Below are 23,395 nucleotides of genomic sequence, written 5' to 3'. Positions count from 1 at the left end.
GTACTGGGACCAATTTTGTTTAATATCTTCATAAGTGATATTGCAAAAGGCCTCGCTGGTAAGGTTTGTCTTTTTGCTGATGACACAAAGATATGTAACAGGGTTGATGTTCCTGGAGGGAAACGCCAAATGGAAAAGGATTTAGGAAAACTAGAAGAATGGTCAGAACTCTGGAAACTGAAATTTAATGTGGATAAGTGCAAGATAATGCACCTGGGGCGTAAAAACCCAAGGGCAGAATATAGAATATTTGACACAGTCCTGACCTCAGTATCTGAGGAAAGGGATTTAGGAGTAATTATTTCAGAAGACTTAAAGGTGGGAAGACAATGTAATAGAGCAGCACGAAATGCCAGCAGAATGCTTGGATGTATAGGGAGAGGTATAAGCAGTAGAAAGAGTGAAGTGCTTATGCCGCTGTACAGAACACTGGTGAGACCTCACTTGGAGTATTGTGCGCAGTACTGGAGGCCATATCTCCAGAAGGATATAGATACTCTAGAGAGAGTTCAGAGAAGAGCTACTAAACTAGTACATGGATTGCAGGATAAAACTTACCAGGAAAGGTTAAAGGACCTTAATATGTATAGCTTGGAAGAAAGAAGAGACAGAGGGGATATGATAGAAACTTTTAAATACATAAAGGGAATCAACTCGGTAAAGGAAAAGAGCATATTTAAAAGAAGAAAAACTACCACAAGAGGACACAGTTTTAAATTAGAGGGGCAAAGGTTTAAAAGTAATATAAGGAAGTATTACTTTACTGAGAGAGTAGTGGATGCATGGACTAGCCTTCCTGCAGAAGTCGTAGCTGCAAATACAGTGAGGGGGTTTAGGCATGCATGGGATAGGCATAAGGCCATCCTTCATATAAGATAGGGCCAGGGGCTATCCATAGTATTCAGTATATTGGGCAGACTAGATGGGCCAAATGGTTCTTATCTGCCGACACATTCTATGTTTCTATGTTACGTATATCAAGTAGAAAAACTTTTGAAAACAATACACAGCCTTTCTGACCAGTACATCAACCTTATTATCTATTCAATGATGTATGCAGTTGTATTGTGACATGTCTGTTCAGTCAGTAACTAGCTGCAGCATGGACCTGCTCAGCCAGTGATTGGCCGAGTGGGTGTTTCCTGCTTGTCAAGAGGGACTAGGAAAAAGAGACCGGAAAAGAGAGACCAGCAGGGACCCTGAATTGGAGTAGTGGAGGATGGTAAGTTGAATTTTTTTTTATTATTTTATGCAATTTTCTTTAAGCCTATTAAAAGACATTGTTAGCTGGACAATCATTTTATTTTCAGTTGGGTCTGGACAAATCAATTCAGTTTACTCCCCTAGTTTTAGCTTAAAGGGGTTGTGTCACTTCAGCAAATAGCATTTATCATGTAGAGAAAGTTAATACAAGCCACTTACTAATGTATTGTGATTGTCCATATTGTCTCCTTTTTCAATCACATTATACACTGCTCGTTTCCATGGTTATGACTAGAGATGAGCGAAGCCGAATTTCCTTGTGCTTCGTGTTAGCGAATCGATTAATCCTGAAATTCAAACTTACCGCCTCCATTTGTGCGCGAAGGGCCCCTCCGTCTTGCTTGAAAATCTCGGCCGAAATCCTGTGCTGCGCAAGATTACATCATAACGCCGGCAGGCATAATGGCGTGATGACGTAATCTCGCCTCGCACGTGATTTCGACGAGATCTTCAAGCAAGATGGCTACAGCGGACCGTCGCGAGCAAATGGACGCGGTAAGTTTGATGTAATTTTTTTAATGTTAATTTCACACTGTTTGTACACTCAGATGCCGCGATCATGTATGAACACGGCATCTGAGGGGTGCAATGACGGGGGCGGCGCTATCGCAGCTCCCTGTCATTGCACTCGCTACTTACAAAAAAAATGCGCTTTGTGGCTAAGTAATTCGTCACAAAGCGAATTTTTTGTGAAATTCAGCGAATCAGCCGAATCGAATTTTCAAGAAATTCGCTCATCTCTAGTTATTACCACCCTGCAATCCATCAGTGGTGGTCGTGCTTGCACACTATAGAAAAAAGCAGCAGCCTATGTGGGCTCCCATGGCCACCAGAGAGTCGAGCACATTTTCATATAGTTCACAAGCCTGACCACCACTCCTGGATTGCAGGGTGGTCGCAACCATGGAAACGAGCAGCGTATAATGTGATGGAAATATGAATCTAGCCAGCAAAGGAAGCAATATGTATAATAACAATACATTAGAAAGTGGTTTGTATTAACTTCTCTAAAGTAAAATACTTTGAGGTGTGACATCAGCTATAGATATAGTTTTTCTAAGTACTGTGAAATGATCCTCTAGTCCCCTGTGACTGAATGCAGGGTCCAGGCCATAGGCACATCTGTAAAACTGTTAAGATAAGGGCTCGTTCAGACAACCGTATTTATGTGTCCGCATCTGCAAATTTTGCAGATTGTGGAACGGATGCGGACCAGGGGGCCGCAAAAGATGCGGACAGCACACTGTGTGCTATCCACATCCATACTTCCGTTCCGTTACACCGCAAAAAAGATAGAGCATGTCCTTTTTCTTGACTGCAATTGTGGAATAGAATAGGCATTTCTGTCAAAGAACTGGCCATGTGCGTTCCGCAAAATCCAGAACGCACACAGTCGGTATCCGTGTTTTATGGACCACAAAACACACATGGTCGTCTGAATGAGCTCTAATTATAACTGTATAGGAAGCTCACAGGGCCGTTCAATGAGTGGTCTGTCCGATCTACCCTTACAAGACCTTAGTCAGATACAGTATACATATCAGAACAGGACAGACTCATATATTGACAATCATTTGGAATATGCTTTTCTCACAGGGACGCAAAGCACAAGGATAGTTGTGTAACTGGGGCGGCTTCCGGGAAAGTCAGTGGCCGCCATATAATGTAGGCGCTCGACCCACATTAAGGTCAATTTCATAGAAAGCCAATTTTGCCTATATGTATATATTGGAGTGTGGGAGAAACATGCCAACTCAATGAAAATGTTGTCCCTGATCCCTTGGCAGATCCAGAGCCTGGTCTCGGGAGGGGCACTTCCAGATTGTTTTGTGGTGGCGGACAGAAAATAATGTGGTGCTTATAGAACAGACTATTTTATTTAACCTATCGTACAGCTCTAACCTTATTTAAAAACAGTCACATTTGTCTTTCAAAATTCCGGATATTAAAAATTACAAACAAATAGGTGACATTTAACCACATTTAACCACAGTACTCCTCTCTCCCCTTCCCCATAGTACCCACCATAATGTGCCCCAGTATAAAATGCCCCTATACAGAGCCCCCATATAAAATACCCCTTCTTTATGGCCTCAGTAGAAGCCCCCATAGTGTTTCTCTCCCCCCATCCCCCCATATAAAATACCCCTTCTTTTTTTACCTCAGTAGAAGCCCCAATAGTGCCCCCAATAATGTGCCAGTAATAAGTACCCCCGTAGATGCCCCCACTGTGTCCCCCAATAATGTGCCAGTAAGAAGTACCCCTGTAGATGACCCCACAGTGTCCCCCAATAATGTGCCAGTAAAAAATCAGATCTGAAAAAAACTGTTGCAAGCGTTTGCATTATAGGAGCGGATCCGTCTGTACAGACACCAGACAGATCCGCTCCTAATGCAAGTGTGAAAGTAGCCTGACCTTCATCGGGCTGGCAGCGATGTGGTTCAGGCCTCTTCCCGCCTATGTCCTGCGCTGTACGGCTCAGGCGGCGCGATGACGTCATCGAAAAAAATCCAGCGCACCAAAAATTCTGAACAATGGGCAATAGCAAACTAGCTTTGACTGAAACAAATGCAGCCTTCTAGATTATTTGTATCTCACCCAATGGGTGAAATATGCAACCCTTCCAGCACTTTACCACACACAGTGTTGCATTACGAATTGATTTTATAACTATTTTATAGTGGAACGTATTTAAATTGGAACATATTATGGATACAAATGGTGAACAAAATTGTTGGTACCTTTCCGTTAAAGAAAGAAAAACCCACAATGGTAACTGAAATAAGTTGAAACTGCCAAAAGTAATAATAAATACAAATTTACCAAAAATCCACTAATGAAAATCAGACATTGCTTTTGAATTGTGATTCATAGTAACATAGTATACAAGGCCGAAAAAAGACATTTTGTCCATCCAGTTCGGCCTGTTATCCTGCAAGTTGATCCAGAGGAAGGCAAAAAAAAAAAAACCCTGTGAGGTAGAAGTAAATTTTCCCCACTTAAGGGGGAAAATTCCTTCCCGACTCCAATCAGGCAATCAGAATAACTCCCTGGATCAACGACCCCTCTCTAGTAGCTATAGCCTGTAATATTATTAAGCTCCAGAAATACGTCCAGGCCCCTCTTGAATTCCTTTATTGTACTCACCATCACCACCTCCTCAGGCAGAGAGTTCCATAGTCTCACTGCTCTTACCGTAAATAATCCTTTTCTATGTTTGTGTACAAACCTTCTTTCCTCCAGACGCAGAGGATGTCCCCTCGTCACAGTCACAGTCCGGGGGATAAATAGATGATGAGAGAGATCTCTGTACTGACCCCTGATATATTTATACATAGTAATTAGATCTCCCCTCAGTCGTCTTTTTTCTAACGTGAATAACCCTGATGTTGATAATCTTTCAGGGTACTCTAGTCCACCCATTCCAGTTATTACTTTAGTTGCCTTCCTCTGGACTCTCTCCAGCTCTGCTATGTCTGCCTTGTTCGCAGGAGCCCAGAACTGTACACAGTACTCCATGTGTGGTCTGACTAATGATTTGTAAAGTAGTAGGAATATGTTCTCATCACGGGCATCTATGCCCCTTCTGATGCAACCCATTATCTTATTGGCCTTGGCAGCAGCTGCCTGACACTGGTTTTTACTGCTTAGTTTGCTGTTTATTAAAATTCCTAGATCCTTTTCCATGTCAGTGTTACTGAGTGTTTTACCATTTAGTATGTACGGGTGACTTGCATTATTCCTTCCCATGTGCATAACCTTACATTTGTCAGTGTTAAACCTCATCTGCAACTTCTCTGCCCAAGCCTCCAATCTATCCAGATCCATCTGTAGCAGTATACTGTCCTCTTCAGTGCTAATTATTTAACACAGTTTAGTGTCATCTGCAAAAATATATTTTACTTCTCATTTATAAAAATATTGAACAGAATAGGGCCCAATACTGACCCCTGAATTTCAGGAGTTTTTAAATATACCCGGCAACACCACTCTCCCCACACACTGCCCGATCCCCTGAAGACGCCATATCTATGGCGAAACATGTCGGGAGGCAGTGCTTAAGATTTTAGACCACAGAGGGCCTATTATGAAGGTGCTAGCTACATAATAGTAGATCATAGCTTAGCAAGTGACTGCGCCGCCAGGACAGCACAGTGAGGGACTGTGCTGCAAATTGAACGCCACTGAACGAATTTCATTAACAGGACAGGCAGCAGGCAGCTACAGCAGCACTTGCATCACTATCGACGTCCTAATACAGTACAGATTAGCACTAATATCGTACAGCCTGCTGACAATGTGCAACAACTGTAGCAAAATAGTGGACACTGGTATTCATTTCAGCACACAATGAGGCAAACAGCCAGCTGAATGTAGCTACAGTGTCGTTGCCAAACGGCAGTCAGCAGACTAATATACCTAGTGCAGCACCGTCAGACCCACTGGTGATAGTTTTAAATTTAGAATTTAAGTAGGCTAGTTATTAGTTGTCATTATTTATTAAATTTAATTAAATAAAAGTTAATTTTTACCACAAATAAGACTACATTAAAAATAAACAAGTGCACGTCAAGAGCAGTGGCGTCGCCAGGGGGGGGCCAGAGGGGGCCACGGCCCCCCCTACATCATGCTGTGCCCCCCCATGTGCCCCCCCAACTAAAATGACCCCCCAAGTGAGCTGCCGACGGGTACAGGGAGATGAGCGCTTCCATTGCGCTCATCTCTAATGTAAACTGCCTATGCCAGCGGAGGTGCAGGGGAGGGAGAGGCGTGTCCCTTCCCCTTCCTCTGATATGCTGCAGGCAGGCCCCGAAGTGGAGGAGAGGCCCCGCCCCCTAATTGCTCCTGTTTATCTTTCTAAAGCTAAAGGACCTTTGATGATGTCATCACAGGTCCTGTAAGGGAACTGCACAGTGTAAAGTGTAGTTCCCAGGTTAGAACAGTGCATCTGCCAGGACCTGTGATGACATCATCTTCAACATCACAGGTCCTGCAGAATCTAGCAAAGGAACTGCACCAAAAATGGTGTAGTTCCTAGGTTTCAAAGGTATATCTGCCAGGACCTGTGATGACATCATCACAGGTCCTTCAACCCCTAACAGCAAGTATTATACATTCACAATCAGCTCTGCATTGATCCATACAGACTGGAATGGAGAGGTAAGAGGAGGTCCTCCACTTCTCATCATTTACCCCCCCCCCCCCCTCCATGCCCTGTTTTTACTCATTGCTCACTCATGTATAATACTTCAGACAGTTACAGTGACCACTACCTCATGTACCTCACACACAGTGACCATAATGTATAACTGACCACATATTTCTATAAACACTGCATCTCAGTATTATACCTTGTATGTCTCACATCAATACACTGCTCTGTGTGTAATATATATATATATATAGATACACACACATACATGCACACACACTGCATATATTACACAGTATTATACATGCAATATGTACAGATATATAGTATATACCGCAGTGCACTGATATGTGAGGTATGAGGTATAATAGATGCTGTGTGTACAGATATCAGTACACTTCTGTATATACTATATATGTGAGGTACGAGGTATAATAGATGCAGTGTGTACAGATATATAGTATATACAGCGGTGTACTGATATCTGAGGTACGAGGTGTCAATACACTGCTGTATTTACTATATACCTGTACACACTGCATCTATTATACCTCGTACCTCACATATTACACTACTGTATATACTGTATACACTGCATATATTATACCCCGTACCTCACATATCAGTACACTGCTGTATATACTATATACCTGTACACACTGCATCTATTATACCCTGTACCTCACATATCAGAACACTAGGGAATATACTATATACCTGTATACACTGCATATATTATACCCCGTACCTCACATATCAGTACACTACTGTATATACTATATACCTGTACACACTGCATCTATTATACCCTGTACCTCACATATCAGAACACTAGGGAATATACTATATACCTGTATACACTGCATATATTATACCCCGTACCTCACATATCAGTACACTGCTGTATATACTATATACCTGTACACACTGCATCTATTATACCCTGTACCTCACATATCAGAACACTAGGGAATATACTATATACCTGTATACACTGCATATATTATACCCCGTACCTCACATATCAGTACACTGCTGTATATACTATATACCTGTACACACTGCATCTATTATACCCTGTACCTCACATATCAGAACACTAGGGAATATACTATATACCTGTACACACTGCATATATTATACCGCGTACCTCACATATCTGTACACTGCTGTATATAATATACATCTGCATCTATTATACCTCTTTTGTGTGCCAGGGCTGTTTTGTAATCCCAATCCGGCCCTGATGGCATAAATTATAAAACGCAGCAGCAAGAATAGTTCATGGAACAAAGGGAGGGGCTATAAAAGGGGAATGGGGGCCCAATTTAGATTCCTGCTATGGGGCCCAGTGATTTTTATGTACGCCCCTGGCTGCAGGTACTAGGCCGGCAGCCTATCAGAGGCCGGCGCAATGACGTCATCGTGCCGCCTGAGCCTTACATTACAGGAAGAGGCTGCATCGCATCGCTGACACTTAGGTAAGTATAAGTGTTTTTTTTTTTCGTTTGTTTTTTACAATAGTGTTACTGGCACATTGGGGGGGCTTATTACAATACTGGCACATGATGATGGGGGGGACTTTATACTGGCACATGATGATGGGGGGGACTTAATACTGGCACATGATGATGGGGGGACTTAATACTGGCATATGATGATGGGGGGGACTTAATACTGGCACATGATGATGGGGGGCTTAATACTGGCACGTGATGGGGGCTTATTACTGGCACGTGATGGGGGGCTTATTACTGGCACGTGATGGGGGGCTTATTACTGGCACGTGATGGGGGGCTTATTACTGGCACGTGATGGGGGGCTTATTACTGGCACGTGATGGGGGGCTTATTACTGGCACGTGATGGGGGGCTCTTGTTACTGGCACGTTATTGAGGGCACTTATTACTGGCACATTATTGGTGGGCACTATAGGGGCATCTACTGAGACCACAAAGAAGGGGTGTTTTATATGGGGGGCTCTGTACAGTAGCATTTTATACTGGGACACATTATGGTGGGTACTATGGAGAAGGGGAGAGAGGAGTACTATGGAGTCATCTACGGGGGGCACTAAGAAGGGGTATTTTATACTTGTAAATTATGGGGGACACTGAGGGCATCTACTGGGGCACGATATATGGGACATTTTATACTGGTACATTATGGGGGGCACTAGCAGGAAGGGGGGAGAGGAGCACTATGGAGGCATTTACTGGTGCACTATATAGGGGTATTTTATACTGGCACATTATGGGGGACATTAGCTCAACTGGGGGCATAAGGGGGTATGTTTTGCACATTATAAGGAGAATTATTTCTACTGGTGGGCATTATAATGGGTTTTATTACTCCCCCATGGTATGACCCCCTATTAGCAGCACCAGCCTCTCCCTGCTCTGCTATCCCTCTGACCCTTCTCCAAATCCTTATTATGAAATCTTTCTCATTAGGATAAAACACAACATGAGCTCCGCCGAGCCCCCGGCCAAAGTGTTGAAGTGGCGTCCGAGATCCCCAAGGGCCAAGCCAAGTAATTGTAAGTGTTCATGTGAAATATGTTTATTTTATATATGTACACTCCTGTAAGAGGCGGGGAGGGAGATCTGTGGATGACACTGTTATAGGGAGGGAGATCTGTGGATGACACTGTTATGGAGGGGGAAATGGGGATGACACTGTCATGGGGTGGATCTGTGGATGACACATATAGCATAAGATGCTATATACGGTATGTGGCATCCACAGATCCCCCCCCATAGCAGTGTCATCCACAGATCCCCCTCTCTATAAAAGTGTCATCCACAGACAGCTGGACTTTTCTTCCCTGTTGCGGTTTTAGGTATTGGGTAAAGTATTGCAGCATTTCTAAGCGTACTTGTGTAAATGTATCGTTGTTATAGCTGCCCCCCCCCCCTACTTTTGTCCTGGCCCCCAGTGTGCCCCCCCCAAAATTTGAAAGCTAGAGACGCCACTGGTCAAGAGCAGGCAACCAATGGTCTTAGGACCAAATGTAAAATACAACAAACCTCATCTGCCACTTATCTGCCCAAGCCTCCAATCTATTCAGATCCATCTGTAGCTGTATACTGTCCTCTTCAGTGTTAATTACTTTACACAGTTTAGTGTCATCTGCAAAAATTGATATTTTACTGTGCAAGCCTTCTACAAGATCATTAATAAATATATTGAAGAGGATAGGGCCCAATACTGACCCCTGAGGTACCCCACTAGTGACAGTGACCCAATCTGAGTGTGTACCGTTAATAACCACCCTCTGTTTTCTATCACTGAGCCAGTTACTTACCCACATACAGACGTTTTCTCCCAGTCCGAGCATTCTCATTTTATATACTAACCTTTTATGCGGTACAGTGTCAAATGCTTTGGAGAAGTCCAGATATACGACATCCATTGATTCGCCGCTGTCAAGTCTAGAACTTACCTCCTCATAGAAACTGAATAAATTAGTTTGACATGAACGATCCCTCATGAAGCCAACTAAATAATTTATAAAACAAACTAATGAAAAAGGCCTGGATAAAAATGATGGTGCCTTGAGGCAATCACTGTAATCAAGCGATTTCTTTAACTCTCAGTGAAACTTCTGCACCTGTCCATAGGTATTTTGGCCCACTCCTCATGAGCAAACTGCTCCAGCTGTATCAGGTTTGAAGGGTGGCTTCTCCAGACTGCATGTTTCAGCTCCTTCCACAGATTTCCAATAGGATTCAGATCAGGGCTCTTAGGCCCCTTTCACACGGGCGAGTTTTCCGCGAGGGTGCAATGCGTGAGTTGAACGCATTGCACCCGCACTGAATCCTGACCCATTCATTTCTATGGGGCTGTGCACATGAGCGGTGATTTTGTTCATTTTTCACGCAACGCAGGCCCCATAGAAGTGAATGGGGCTGCGTGAAAATCGCAAGCATCCGCAAGCAAGTGCGATTTTCACGCATGGTTGCTAGGTGACGATCGGGATGGAGAACCGATCATAATTATTTTCCCTTATAACATGGTTATAAGGGAAAATAATAGCATTCTGAATACAGAATGCATAGTAAAATAGCGCTGGAGGGGTTAAAAAAAATGAAATAAAAATTTAACTCACCTTACTCCACTTGCTCACGCAGCCCGGCTTCTCTTCTGTCTTCATCTTAGCTGTGTGCAGGAAAAGGACCTTTGATGACATCACTCCGGTCATCACATGATCCATCACATGATCTTTTACCATGGTGATGGATCATGTGATGACTGGAGTGACGTCACCACAGGTCCTGTTCCTGCACACAGCAAAGAAAGAAGACAGAAGCGATGCCGGCTGCGCGATCAAGTGTATTAAGGTGAGTTAAATTATTTTATTTTATTTTTTAACCCCTCCAGCTCTATTTTACTATGCATTCTATATTCAGAATGCTATTATTTTCACTTATAACCATGTTATAAGGGAAAATAATAGAATCTACAGAACACCGAACCCAAACATGCGCATGTTCCCACAACGTACCCGCACCTTTTCCCGCAACGCCCGTCTGAAAGAGGACTTAGAAAGTCACTTCAGAATAGTCCAATAATTTGCTCTTCGCCATTTTCGGATGTTTTTATCTGTGTTTGTGGTCATTATCCTGTTGGAGGACCCATGACATGTGTCTGAGACCAAGCTTTCTGACACTGGGCAGCACATTTGTCTCCAGAATACCATGATAGTGTTGAGATTTCATTGTACCCTGCACAGATGCAAGACACCCTGTGCCAGATGCAGCAAAGCAGCCCTAAAACATAACTGAGCTTCCTCCATGTATCACAGTAGGTACAATGTTCTTTTCTTTGTATGCTTCATGTTTACATCTGTGAACATAGAGCTGATGTGACTAGTTTTTGTCACAGCTGTCCAAAGGACATTCTCCCAGAAGCTTTGTGGCTTGTTAATATGCATTTTGGCAAATTCCAGTCTTTCTTTTTTATAATTTGCTTTCAACAGCGGTATCCTCCTTGGTCGTCTTCCATTAAGTTCACTTTGGCCAAGACAGTGACGGATGGTGCGATCTGACACTGATGTATTTTGACCCTGGAGTTCACATCTAATCTCGGCTCTTTCGTTACCATTCATATTATCAACTCTTCAATTTGTCATCAATTTTCCTCTGGCGGCCACATCTACTTTTCACCTTTTAAATAGGAAGACTTACAAGTTCAAAGACACCTGTGATGCTAATTACAGGACACACTGTCATTTTACATGTCCCCATGGACAAATTATTTTCAGTCTTTTCTAGGGGCACCATCATGTTAGTCCCGGCCAGTTTCATTCGTTTTTATTTTAATTTTTTATTATTCAGTTCAACCACCATTCAGAATCAATGTCTGATTTTCGTCAGCTGATTTTCAGTAAATGTTTATTTGTTATTACTTTTATCAGTTTCATGTCATTTCGGTGATCATTGTGGGTTTTTCTTTCTTTAAAGGAAGGGTACAAACAATGTTTTCCATGTGTGTGTATATGGTTTTATTATATAATTATACTTCCCATCAATAGTGGGACCTAGAGAGTCGATCCCGTTCTACTATACGTTTGTAAAACTGGGCAAGCCCCAAAAACTGTGCAGTTATGATTTCAACTTTTTTAATAAAGTAAGAGAAATAGCGTATTAAGGATAGCGAGGGGCCCATAATTGAACCTTATAGTCTGTGGATTTTCAGTCCATGTCAGATAATAGCCCTGTCCTTTCCCCCCCCCCCCCCGCATCACTAATGTAAAATTGCTTCCCATCACCAAAATTCCAGACATGCATGACGTTTCCCTATTGTTCCTGGGAATCCAACTCTTTGCCTAAACTTTTGTTGCGGGGAGGTGTTTTGGCCACTAGATGGCAGTATGGCACAGACAAGCTAAGTCCTGGTATTTCTTTCTACAGGTCAATGTAAGTAATTTTCTTTCAACAATAGTAGGGAAAGGAGGGGCTCCTATTGATTGGAGAAGGGGGGGGGTGCGTGTTCCTTTTGCTCTTTGATTGGCTGGGAGGTGTGAGGGGTGTGTAGAATTCAGACAGGATGAAAAAGGAGAGGGGGGGGGGGTGATATGGAAGATGGGAGTTGTGTGAGTGGGGGGGTGATTACTCCCCCCCCTTTCAGTCTCAGTGCCTGTGCTCCTTCAGTGAACACTTTACTACTGCTTGCAATGTGAACCTGGGATAGCCTCATTTACAATCCCCCACACCCCACACCGACATGCACACACACATGCACTGACATCCATGCACGCGTCCTCTGCATGGTGCTCCCCGATGATACCTTGGCTGTCATGCATGCACACACAGCTCTCCATACAGTGCAGCAAAATGCATCTCCAACCTGAGACCTAAATGATGCTCATCAGCAAGAGGAATGGACAGTTCTATGCCAAATAAGGATTTAACACTGCTGTGAGGGGGGCACCCGGAAGATTTTTTGGGCTGCAGCGTATTGTTGATACTATGCTTCTTAGTTAGTAACATTTATGCTTATTATTTTTGGTATAAAGAAACCTCTTCACATCCCACCATGGAACTAAACTGGATGCTGCTGTTATCTCTGGTTTGGCAAGTTCAAGCTGTGGAAGGTAAGCCTGTCTGGTTTATGGGAAAGTCTCTACCCGAAGGGGTTAAGTTGGGTCAGATTTTTTTTGGGGGGGGGGGGTCTGTGTTGGCGATCGGTGGACCTTACAGGCTTTTGTGTCGTATATTTTCAATGTATCCCATAGAATCGCAATAGGTGGTCTGTGACAGCAGGTGAAGCTGCCAGCTTAGAACCCAGGTGTAGAGTGCAAGCTCTGCAGCCCAGGGAAGACAGCAGGGGGGCCAAGGGTTGACACGAATACAAAGTTAATGCTGTCTTGTAATAGGTTGCAGGCAGTGGAGGTGTTTACATGCATCTCAATGGGAAGCACCTGTTATAGAGAAGCAACAAGGTAGTTAAGTTTTGGCGTGGAGGAGACAATGCAGACTACTAATCACAGCGCGCGCGCTAATTACAGTATTATTATTAGTTTCCTGATCGATGCTCGGATGGAACAGATGGAGCGGTGCAGACACCGGCTGCTTTCTTTAATAAAAATAAATGTTCTGTTTCACAGCTGCATATAACAGAATATAATCAGGGCATGGTGGGAACTCTCCCAGGTGGTCTGCTACTCTTCTTCCATTAGCCGCCTGATGACGCCGCTTTTCGAAGGCAAATGCGTTCATTAAATAGATGGGGTGCAAAGAATTAAATAAAATAAGGTGCAAATGTGCCATTTATGTCAGTGTGCAAGAAGATGGATGGCTGCTAAATCAATGCCTTCTCTCTGGCCGGTGGAGACCGTATTGACCGATAGATTTTGTTGTGTGTCCTACAGATGGTTATAGATTCTCACTTTTCATTGAAGGCGCCTCTCTTGGTACCAAGCTTTTATCCCCCCCCCCACCTCCTCACCCAAGCACAGGTCCGTCTTCTCCCTATCCACTTTGCCTTGCCCAAAGAACGGAGCTGCATTGCAGTCCTGATTTGGTTTTAAAAGCAGCATAGGGTGATGGCGAGATGGCAGGACGCACCGGGAGGTGGAGGATACTGCTGACAGATACTGGTCTAGTGTGACCAGGGGTTCAGGACACAGCCTACCTGCTGCTACCCCTCCATGTATGTGACAGCTGGTACCCTCTTCGAGAGCGTCTAACTTGCCACCTTTTTCTACTCTTCTTTGGATTTAACCCTATATCCGTCCACCTCCATTCTGTCTGTTCTAAATGTCTCTCCGTGCCCATTACTCAGTCTAGCAGTCTACCACTTCCTCCCGTGTAGTACTTCTCACTTTCCTTGTGCTTCCCTCCCTCCTCTTTTCCGAACATTTACACATTTTTTTCTTTTGCCTAGTTTTTTTTTTTTAGTTTTAATTTTCACCTCCTATGACCCAGTTTCAGCTCTTCGTATCTCTTTTTGCCCATCGTTGACCGGCCATTTGATGGTCCAGGAACCCTGGATACGTATGTTTGATGTGTGGAGAGAAGCTCCAGCCCTGCACCATGTTACATGACACACATTACCATTGCCCGGAGCTAGGCATTGCTTCCATAATACATGGATTTTCCAGACACAATAAACATGCAACAGTAATAAATGTGAACAGATCCGTACGGCTTTGGGATTTAATTCATTTAAAGCCTATACTTTATATATGGAATGCCTTCCAGGGATTTTACTTATATTATGATTATGGAAAACAGAACCCAGTTCATACATATGCCCCTGGGTAATACAGCGCTGAACTGTGCTTTCCTTAACAGCTGGAGTCTGCTGGCAGGTTATAAATTCTGCCCGACCCATAGACATTAAGAGGCAAAATCTACGGGGACGGACCATATCTGAGAACTGGGGTAATGCAAATAAAATGACTATTAGATTTCATGTTATCACAACTCCTTTATTAAAGGCAAGAAGCAAACAGAATGAATACATTGGTGGCTCGGATAGAATTGCAATTTAAATTTCTATGGCCTCTTGCACACGAACATTCTGTGCCCGTGGCCGTATTGCGGCCCGCACACGGCGGGTCCGCAGTACACGGGCACCGGCCCGTGTGCACTTCGCATCACGGATGTGGACCCATTTACTTGAATGGGTCCACAATCACGGAGATGCGGAACGGGAGCATGGATCGGAACCCCACGGAAGCACTACGGAGTTGAATGGGTCTCGATCCGTCCCAGCCGCCGCACGGACTTTGCCTGTACATTGGGAACCGCAAATTGCGCTCCCCAGTACGCAGAATGGATGCACAATGTTCGTGTGCAAGAAGCCTATAGGAGATAGGACTTGTATCAACCGATGCGAGGATAATGGGGTCCAGTGGAATAGGATTTGATTCATCTGGTGAGCGATTCCTTCTTTATGATTTTATTGATTTGTCAGCCCAAAGAACACAATTGACAAATCGATTCTCAGATTATTTGTTGAATTGCGGACATGTCGAGTTGACTGGTCCAACATTCCTTAATAGATATCAAATCAGTTTTGCGAGTCAGTGAAATTGATATCTGGCTAATAGGTGAATTTGCAAAACTGGTCTTAAATGCTGTTGTGGGGGGTCCCTTTAAAAATCATTGGGGCATGCAAGAAGATGGATAGGTAGGGGTTGTGAGCAGGGAATGACTGGAGTTGTAGTGCTCCAGCGAGCAAGTGCCTCTACAGCTACTTGCTGGCAAGAAACTGATGGGGCAATACCATCCAATTGAGTCACTGTTTAGAGGTATGCCAACCCTTTGAAGTAGGAAATAGAGGGGCCCCTGTACTAACAGTCCCACTCAATTCCTATACAGGTGCCGGAGATAGTGGGGCCCCTGTACTAACAGTCCCACTCCATTCCTATACAGGTGCCGCAGATAGTGGGGCCCCTGTACTAACAGTCCCACTCAATTCCTATACAAGTGATGAATTTTTGGGCCCCTGTACTTACAGTCCCACTCCATTCCTATACAGGTGCTGGAGATAGTGGGGCCCCTGTACTAACAGTGCCACTCCATTCCTATACAGGTGCCGGAGATAGTGGGGCCCTTATACTAACAGCCCCACTCCATTCCTATACAAGTGCTGGAGATAGTGGGGCCCCTATACTAACAGTGCCACTCCATTCCTATACAGGTGCTAGAGATAGTGGGGCCCCTATACTAACAGCCCCACTCCATTCCTATACAAGTGCTGGAGATAGTGGGGCCCCTATACTAACAGTTCCACTCCATTCCTATACAGGTGCCGGAGATAGTGGGGCCCCTATACTAACAGTGACACTCCATTCCTATACAGGTGCTAGAGATAGTGGGGCCCCTATACTAACAGTGACACTCCATTCCCATACAGGTGCTAGAGATAGTGGGGCCCCTGTACTAACAGCCCCACTCCATTCCTATACAGGTGCTGGAGATAGTGGGGCCCCTGTACTAACAGCCCCACTCCATTCCTATACAGGTGCTGGAGATAGTGGGGCCCCTGTACTAACAGCCCCACTCCATTCCTATACAGGTGCCAGAGATAGTGGGGCCCCTGTAATAACAGTCCCACTCCATTCCTATACAGGTGCCAGAGATAGTGGGGCCCCTGTACTAACAGTGCCACTCCATTCCTATACAGGTGCCGGAGTTAGTGGGGCCCCTGTACTAACAGTCCCACTCCATTCCTATACAGGTGCCGGAGATAGTGGGGCCCCTGTACTAACAGCCCCACTCCATTCCTATACAGGTGCTGGAGATAGTGGGGCCCCTGTACTAACAGCCCCACTCCATTCCTATACAGGTGCTGGAGATAGTGGGGCCCCTGTACTAACAGCCCCACTCCATTCCTATACAGGTGCTGGAGATAGTGGGGCCCCTGTACTAACAGTGCCACTTCATTCCTATACAGGTGCTGGAGATAGTGGGGCCCCTGTACTAACAGCCCCACTCCATTCCTATACAGGTGCTAGAGATAGTGGGGCCCCTGTACTAACAGCCCCACTCCATTCCTATACAGGTGCCAGAGATAGTGGGGCCCCTGTACTAACAGCCCCACTCCATTCCTATACAGGTGCCGGCAGCTCTGATATTTTACTTTTTTGTTAATAGATGGGGCCTGGTTAGATAAGATGACACAAAACATGACGCATATGGATGAGCGGCCAGGCCGGCCATAGCCCCTGTGCCTACAACATGGTCACCATTTGACAATAAAAGGACAGTGATTAACAATGCACCAGTTTGTAACGATGCTTCACATCCCCCCGTATGTACCATAAGTAGAAATGAGAGTAGGTCACCCCCGTAGCAGACTGAGCTTGGCTGGTAAACTTTACCTAGGTTATAGTATGTTTATCTAATTGTACAGCCTGCCATAGAGTTGTTGGTCAGATGAAGACCATGTTTGTTTGGTTGAGAGGTCCAGCAATGTTGTCACTCGCTGCGCCTTTCTTTGCTTTCTGAGCCTTCTTCCAAATCAGAACAGCTGCGCAAGCACAGAACTGTCTCTAAGTACAGGAGCGAGCCTCGCGCGGTGGAAGAGCTGAATCTGCCAGCAGAATGCATGGACAGATTGCACAGAGCGGGGAGGCTCAGAGACACAGAGGGAGAAGGAGCGTAGAGTGGATGTGATAAATGATGGAACTATCTATCTAGCTGCTAAAATGCACTCTGGGCTTACAGCGTATTCCAGACCTTTCAGCTCCAGCCGAGAGTAAGAGATGGTCAGAGACAGGCAGGCAGGAGCAAGGCCCAGAAGGCGATGCACTTCACTTGACCAAAATACTTATGATAGACCTCTTCCTACCCCCGTTACACTTACCTGGCTGTTTCAAGTATAGGAACATTGACCGAACCTTTTTCCCATTGAGGCCTCTTTCCTCCGTCAGTGAATCACGGAAGGTGAGCTGCCCCTGGTCTCCACGGACAGCACACGTATCCATTGACTTTAATGCGTGTATTCGTTTTCCACGCACCGCGTGCCTGCATTTATGAGTCAGACCAATCACTTGAAATTGTCCCTTTTATTTGCTGATTTATGGCATTGTGTAAGTAAATTACATGTACATTTAGACAAGTACGAGGCTCAAAATATCTGCATTTAGGTATAAATTTAGACAAAAGTCGATAACGAGATATCTATAGGGTGCTTGATGTTGTATTGATCACATCATTAGAATTACTTACCAGACTCATGGTTGTACCACTGCCATATGCTTTTCTATCCTGCTGCCATCTGTGTAAGAGAACGAGGGTAGAATCAATTCTCCAGGGCTGAGATTCACAGCAGATTACTGTGATTTGTATATCTGACAATTAGCGGGAGGAGAATTTTTAATTATATATTGTATATAATTTGCTATTATATTAATTACATTCTATGTATTCATTGATTATCCACTGTATATCTGCAGTTTATTTCACGTAAAATAAATGTGGTCTTCTATGATATGGAAAGAGAAGTGAATGTTGACCCGCCGTATTGTGTATGACCAGCGAGGTGGTAATCTTGTCAGTATCTTTGTTTTCTATGGTTGAAAAGCCACTTGGAGAACCCTTCTTACAAGTGCTGTGCACAAGTAGCCTTGAAAGTCAGTAAATAACATTAAGTGAGTATTCAATCCTCAAGATAGGTCATCAATATCTGACTTGTGGCACACCAGCCAATTGGCTATTTGAAGAAAGTGCTTCGGTGAGCTCTGGTGCCCATACCTATGCCAGTGCCATCACGTTGAACAGTTAGATAGCCTATGTGCAGCTCAGTCCCATTCAAGAGATTGGGCCCAGGCTGCAATACCAAGCACAGCCACTAAAAAATGCACAGCACTGTGCTTGGCCTCTTCAAATGGCTGATTGGCAGGGTGCGAGGGATCAGACCTCCACTGATCAGAGGTCCTGAGGATAGGTCATCAATGTTGTAATCCCGGGAAAACCCCTTTAAGTAAACACATTTTCTTTAAGTCTATAGAGGATTTTCCATTTCTTGTTCTTAGGTAGACTAATCAGCTATGTTATAAAATCACTGGTATAAGCAAGGATCGTTGATCTCTACAGTCTGCTCCTATTTTAGAACCCTTCATTTTAAAGCCATATAAAGACTCAGTCTCAGACCTCTGCATAGACCATGGCGGTGATAACCCTCTACAAGACAATGACGAGCACCAGGTTCCAGCAGCCAGTTTTCTAGCATATTAAATCCCGACTACAACATTCTCTAAAGGACCTCTCCGGTCCAGAGGAAGCTGAGAGATCAGGATTTGTTTGCCAGGGTCCTCACAAGATATGGTTAGTCATAACCAGAGGTGTAACTAAAGGGTCACGGTCTCTGGTGTAGAAGTTCAGCTTGGGCCGCCTGTGTAGCTTCTCCTCACATGAAATGTGCCAGGTCCTTCATTAGGGTCTTAAAACATCAGACAAAAAAAAAAAAAACTACATTGGAGCATATCTAGGACAGCTTTTGTAAAATGGCATCACCAAATAATGGTCAGATGCCAGTTCTACACAATGAAAGGGATTACGGTACAGTTACATCTTCTCTGTTTGGAGTCATCCACTTCCCAATGGCGACTGCAGCAGGTGTTTGACAGAGCAGAAGGAGAGACTATCACACGAAATTGTGCTTTTTGTATAGTTCTATGCATGCTTTTGGTCTCTGGTGTCAGCCAAGGCATGACGATTGACGAGTCAACTTTGATCTACTTGGTTGTAGGTCCTTATATGGACTTCACACTGTTTAGTGTAAGAAGTGGTGGGGTTGCAAAGTATAGTCACCTGTATGGTCTAGAAGTCTCTTCTTCACAGACATGTGCTATGAATACATGTAACTCTTGCAGCCGCCCATCTGCATTCTTCTCCACAGCCACCTTTTCTTGTCTATATACTTCTGCTTTTGCCATTAAAGAATTATCAGTCTCCTTTCCGACAGAATGTTCGGCAGCCTGCGCATCCATAACTCTTCTTCCCCTGTCCACTCCAGCTTCCACTGTACAAACAGATTAACAATACACAGACTGCTAGACCTCAAAGGAGATGAGAATGTAGATAAAAGAAGTACAGTCAGCTTAGGCTACTTCACACTCGCAGTTGGTGCGGATCCGTCATGGATCTGCACAAACGCTTAATACAACCGTCTGCATCCTTTCAGAACGGATCCATTTGTATTATCTGTAACATAGCCAAGACGGATCCGTCCTGAACACCATTAAAAGTCAATGGAGGACGGATCCGTTTTCTATTGTGACAGATTGTGTCAGTGAAAACGGATCCGTCCCCATTGACTTACATTGTGTGTCAGGACTGATCCATTTGGCTCGGTTTCGTCAGACGGACAAGCAGCGTTTTGGTGTCCGCCTCCAAAGCGGAATGGAGACGGAACGGAGGCAAACTGATGCATTCTGATCGGATCCTTTTCCATTCAGAATGCATGATTAGGGCAAAACTGATCCGTTTTGGACCGCTTGTTAGAGCCCTGAACGGATCTCACAAACGGAAAGCCAAAACGCCAGTGTGAAAGTAGCCTAAAGCCTCATTCACACGTCAGTGTTTCACGGACAGCACACGTCCCCATTCATTTGAATGTGTGTATTCACACATCAGTGTTTTAGCACGGTCCGTGGGTCCGTGTTTTCAGCACGGATGCATGTCCTATCTTGGTCCGTATTCCCGGATCCCACACTCCCATTATAGTCTATGGGTCCGTGAAAAACAATGATGCAACACGGACGCCATCCGTGTTGCATCCGTGTTTCACGGATCATTAAGAAGAGATGCTTTGAAAATTATTTTTCAGCTGTTCAGCAAAAAACGGACACACGGACCCAACACGGATAGCTTCACGGACAGCTTCACGGATGAATCACTGACCACCTGCTCACGGATTTGAGCACGGACACGGACGTGTGAAGGAGGCTTTAGTGTGGTGTGGCTTGTGAGCCCGGTCATAGCTACGACTGCTGCGACCCCTATAGTTACTCCACTGGTCATAAATAATTTCCCTTCTCTTACAAACTTGCAGCTACTGTTCCTGAACCCTGCAAAATCCTTATTTCATACCAAGTCTCTGGTATCAGGGCCCTGCCAAAGAAATCAGTAAAAAATGACTAAATCAACCCCTGCAAATGTGACATGTGGAGAGTGCAGTGTGATGTTGGGGCTAATTGTGGCCGCATCTGAGTTCTCAGGTCTTATAAAGTCAGACGTACATATGAGACAGAAGAACCTCGGTTATTAGTAGTGATGTCGCGAACATAAAATTTTCAGTTCGCGAACAGCGAACGAGAACTTCCGCAAATGTTCGCGAACTGGCGAACCGGGCGAACCGCCATAGACTTCAATAGACAGGCGAATTTTAAAACCCACAGGGACTCTTTCTGGCCACAATAGTGATGAGAAAGTTGTTTCAAGGGGTCTAACACCTGGACTGTGGCATGCCGGAGGGGGATCTATGGCAAAACTCCCATGGAAAATTACGTAGTGGACGCAGAGTCGGGTTTTAATCCATAAAGGGCATAAATCAACTAACATTCCTAAATTGTTTGGAATAACGTGCTTTAAAACATCCAGTGTGTGTATACGATCAGGTATGATGTTGTATCGATCAGGTAGTGTAAGGGTTACGCCCGCATCACAGACATTGACAGACCAAACTCCCCTTTTAATGCACCGCAAACAGTTCATTTGCACAACCGCAAACTCCCCATTTGCACAAGGTTGGATACCAAGCTAGCCACGTCCCGGTGATGTCATTGAAGGTTTCTTCCTCCACCCAGCCACGTACAACACCAAGGGTCCCCGAAAGGTCAATTGAATTGATTTTTCGAACGGGGAGATGGTTAAAAAAACGCTGGCTCCCTCCCCTTTGTTTTTATCCACGGTGACTGCGTCTGCGCCGTGCAATTTACTGTCACACCCGATATGAGTGGTATTTTCTGTAGTACTATTCTCATCAGTTTAATCCCTCTAACGTCCCCAATCTGGGTGCCATTTATTGAATAGATTTTTCGAACGGGGAGATGGTATCAGTGGTTGGCACTGGCAGTGGGCACACTACAGTCAGTAGAAGCGGGCCTGACACACACTGGCAGCAGGCAAGCAACTGAAATTACACTAAAGTGTAAAAATTAAATGCCTTATTTATCGGCAAGCTACTGTGCCACCCGGTATGAGTGGTTGGCACTGGCAGTGGGCACACTACAGTCAGTGGAAGAGGGCCTGACACACACTGGCAGCAGGCAAGCAACTGAATTTAGACTACTGTCTAAAAATTAAATGCCTTATTTATCGGCAAGCTACTGTGCCACCCGGTATCAGTGGTTGGCACTGGCAGTGGGCACACTACAGTCAGTGGAAGCGGGCCTGACACACACTGGCAGCAGGCAAGCAACTGAATTTAGACTACTGTCTAAAAATTAAATGCCTTATTTATCGGCAAGCTACTGTGCCACCCGGTATCAGTGGTTGGCACTGGCAGTGGGCACACTACAGTCAGTTGAAGTCGGCCTGACACACACTAGCAGCAGGCAAGCAGCTGAAATTACACTAAAGTGTAAAAATTAAATGCCTTTTTTATGCAAAGTCCTGTGCCAGCCGGTATGAGTGGTGGGCACTGGCAGTGGGCACACTACAGTCAGTGGAAGTCAGCCTGACACACACTGGCAGGCAACTAACCTTAGATTAAAGTGTAAAAATTAAGTGCCTATTTTTTAAGCAAAGTCCTGTGCCACTCGGTATGACAGGGGTGGGCACTGGCAGTGGGCACACTACAGTCAGTTGAAGTCGGCCTGACACACACTAGCAGCAGGCAAGCAGCTGAAATTACATTAAAGTGTAAAAATTAAATGCCTTTTTTAAGCAAAGTCCTGTGCCAGCCGGTATGAGTGGTGGGCACTGGCAGTGGGCACACTACAGTCAGTGGAAGTCAGCCTGACACACACTGGCAGGCAACTAACCTTAGATTAAAGTGTAAAAATTAAGTGCCTATTTTTTAAGCAAAGTCCTGTGCCACTCGGTATGACAGGGGTGGGCACTGGCAGTGGGCACACTACAGTCAGTGGAAGTCAGCCTGACACACACTGGCAGGCAACTAACCTTAGATTAAAGTGTAAAAATTAAGTGCCTATTTTTTAAGCAAAGTCCTGTGCCACTCGGTATGACAGGGGTGGGCACTGGCAGTGGGCACACTACAGTCAGTGGAAGTCAGCCTGACACACACTGGCAGGCAACTAACCTTAGATTAAAGTGTAAAAATTAAGTGCCTATTTTTTAAGCAAAGTCCTGTGCCACTCGGTATGACAGGGGTGGGCACTGGCAGTGGGCACACTACAGTCAGTTGAAGTCGGCCTGACACACACTAGCAGCAGGCAAGCAGCTGAAATTACATTAAAGTGTAAAAATTAAATGCCTTTTTTAAGCAAAGTCCTGTGCCAGCCGGTATGAGTGGTGGGCACTGGCAGTGGGCACACTACAGTCAGTGGAAGTCAG

At 44.7% G+C, this 23,395-nt stretch overlaps 1 protein-coding gene across 2 annotated transcripts in view; it reads left to right on the top strand.

The window, feature by feature from the left end:
* The first annotated feature begins 12,578 nt into the window (after nucleotides 1-12,578).
* EPHB1 (EPH receptor B1) overlaps nucleotides 12,579-23,395 on the top strand; it is a 327,629-nt gene continuing 316,812 nt past the window's right edge. For both annotated transcript variants that reach the window (XM_040427671.1, XM_040427670.1), the window contains exon 1: nucleotides 12,579-13,014. In XM_040427671.1, coding sequence (XP_040283605.1) covers nucleotides 12,957-13,014 — 58 coding nt within the window. In that variant the 5' untranslated portion in view covers nucleotides 12,579-12,956. The remainder of the gene's footprint in view (nucleotides 13,015-23,395) is intronic.

The sequence above is a fragment of the Bufo bufo genome, chromosome 4, assembly GCF_905171765.1.
Source record: "Bufo bufo chromosome 4, aBufBuf1.1, whole genome shotgun sequence".
NCBI lineage: Eukaryota > Metazoa > Chordata > Amphibia > Anura > Bufonidae > Bufo > Bufo bufo.
The sequence above is the reverse complement of the archived record's forward strand: the minus strand, read 5'-3'. Positions and strand labels throughout refer to the sequence as shown.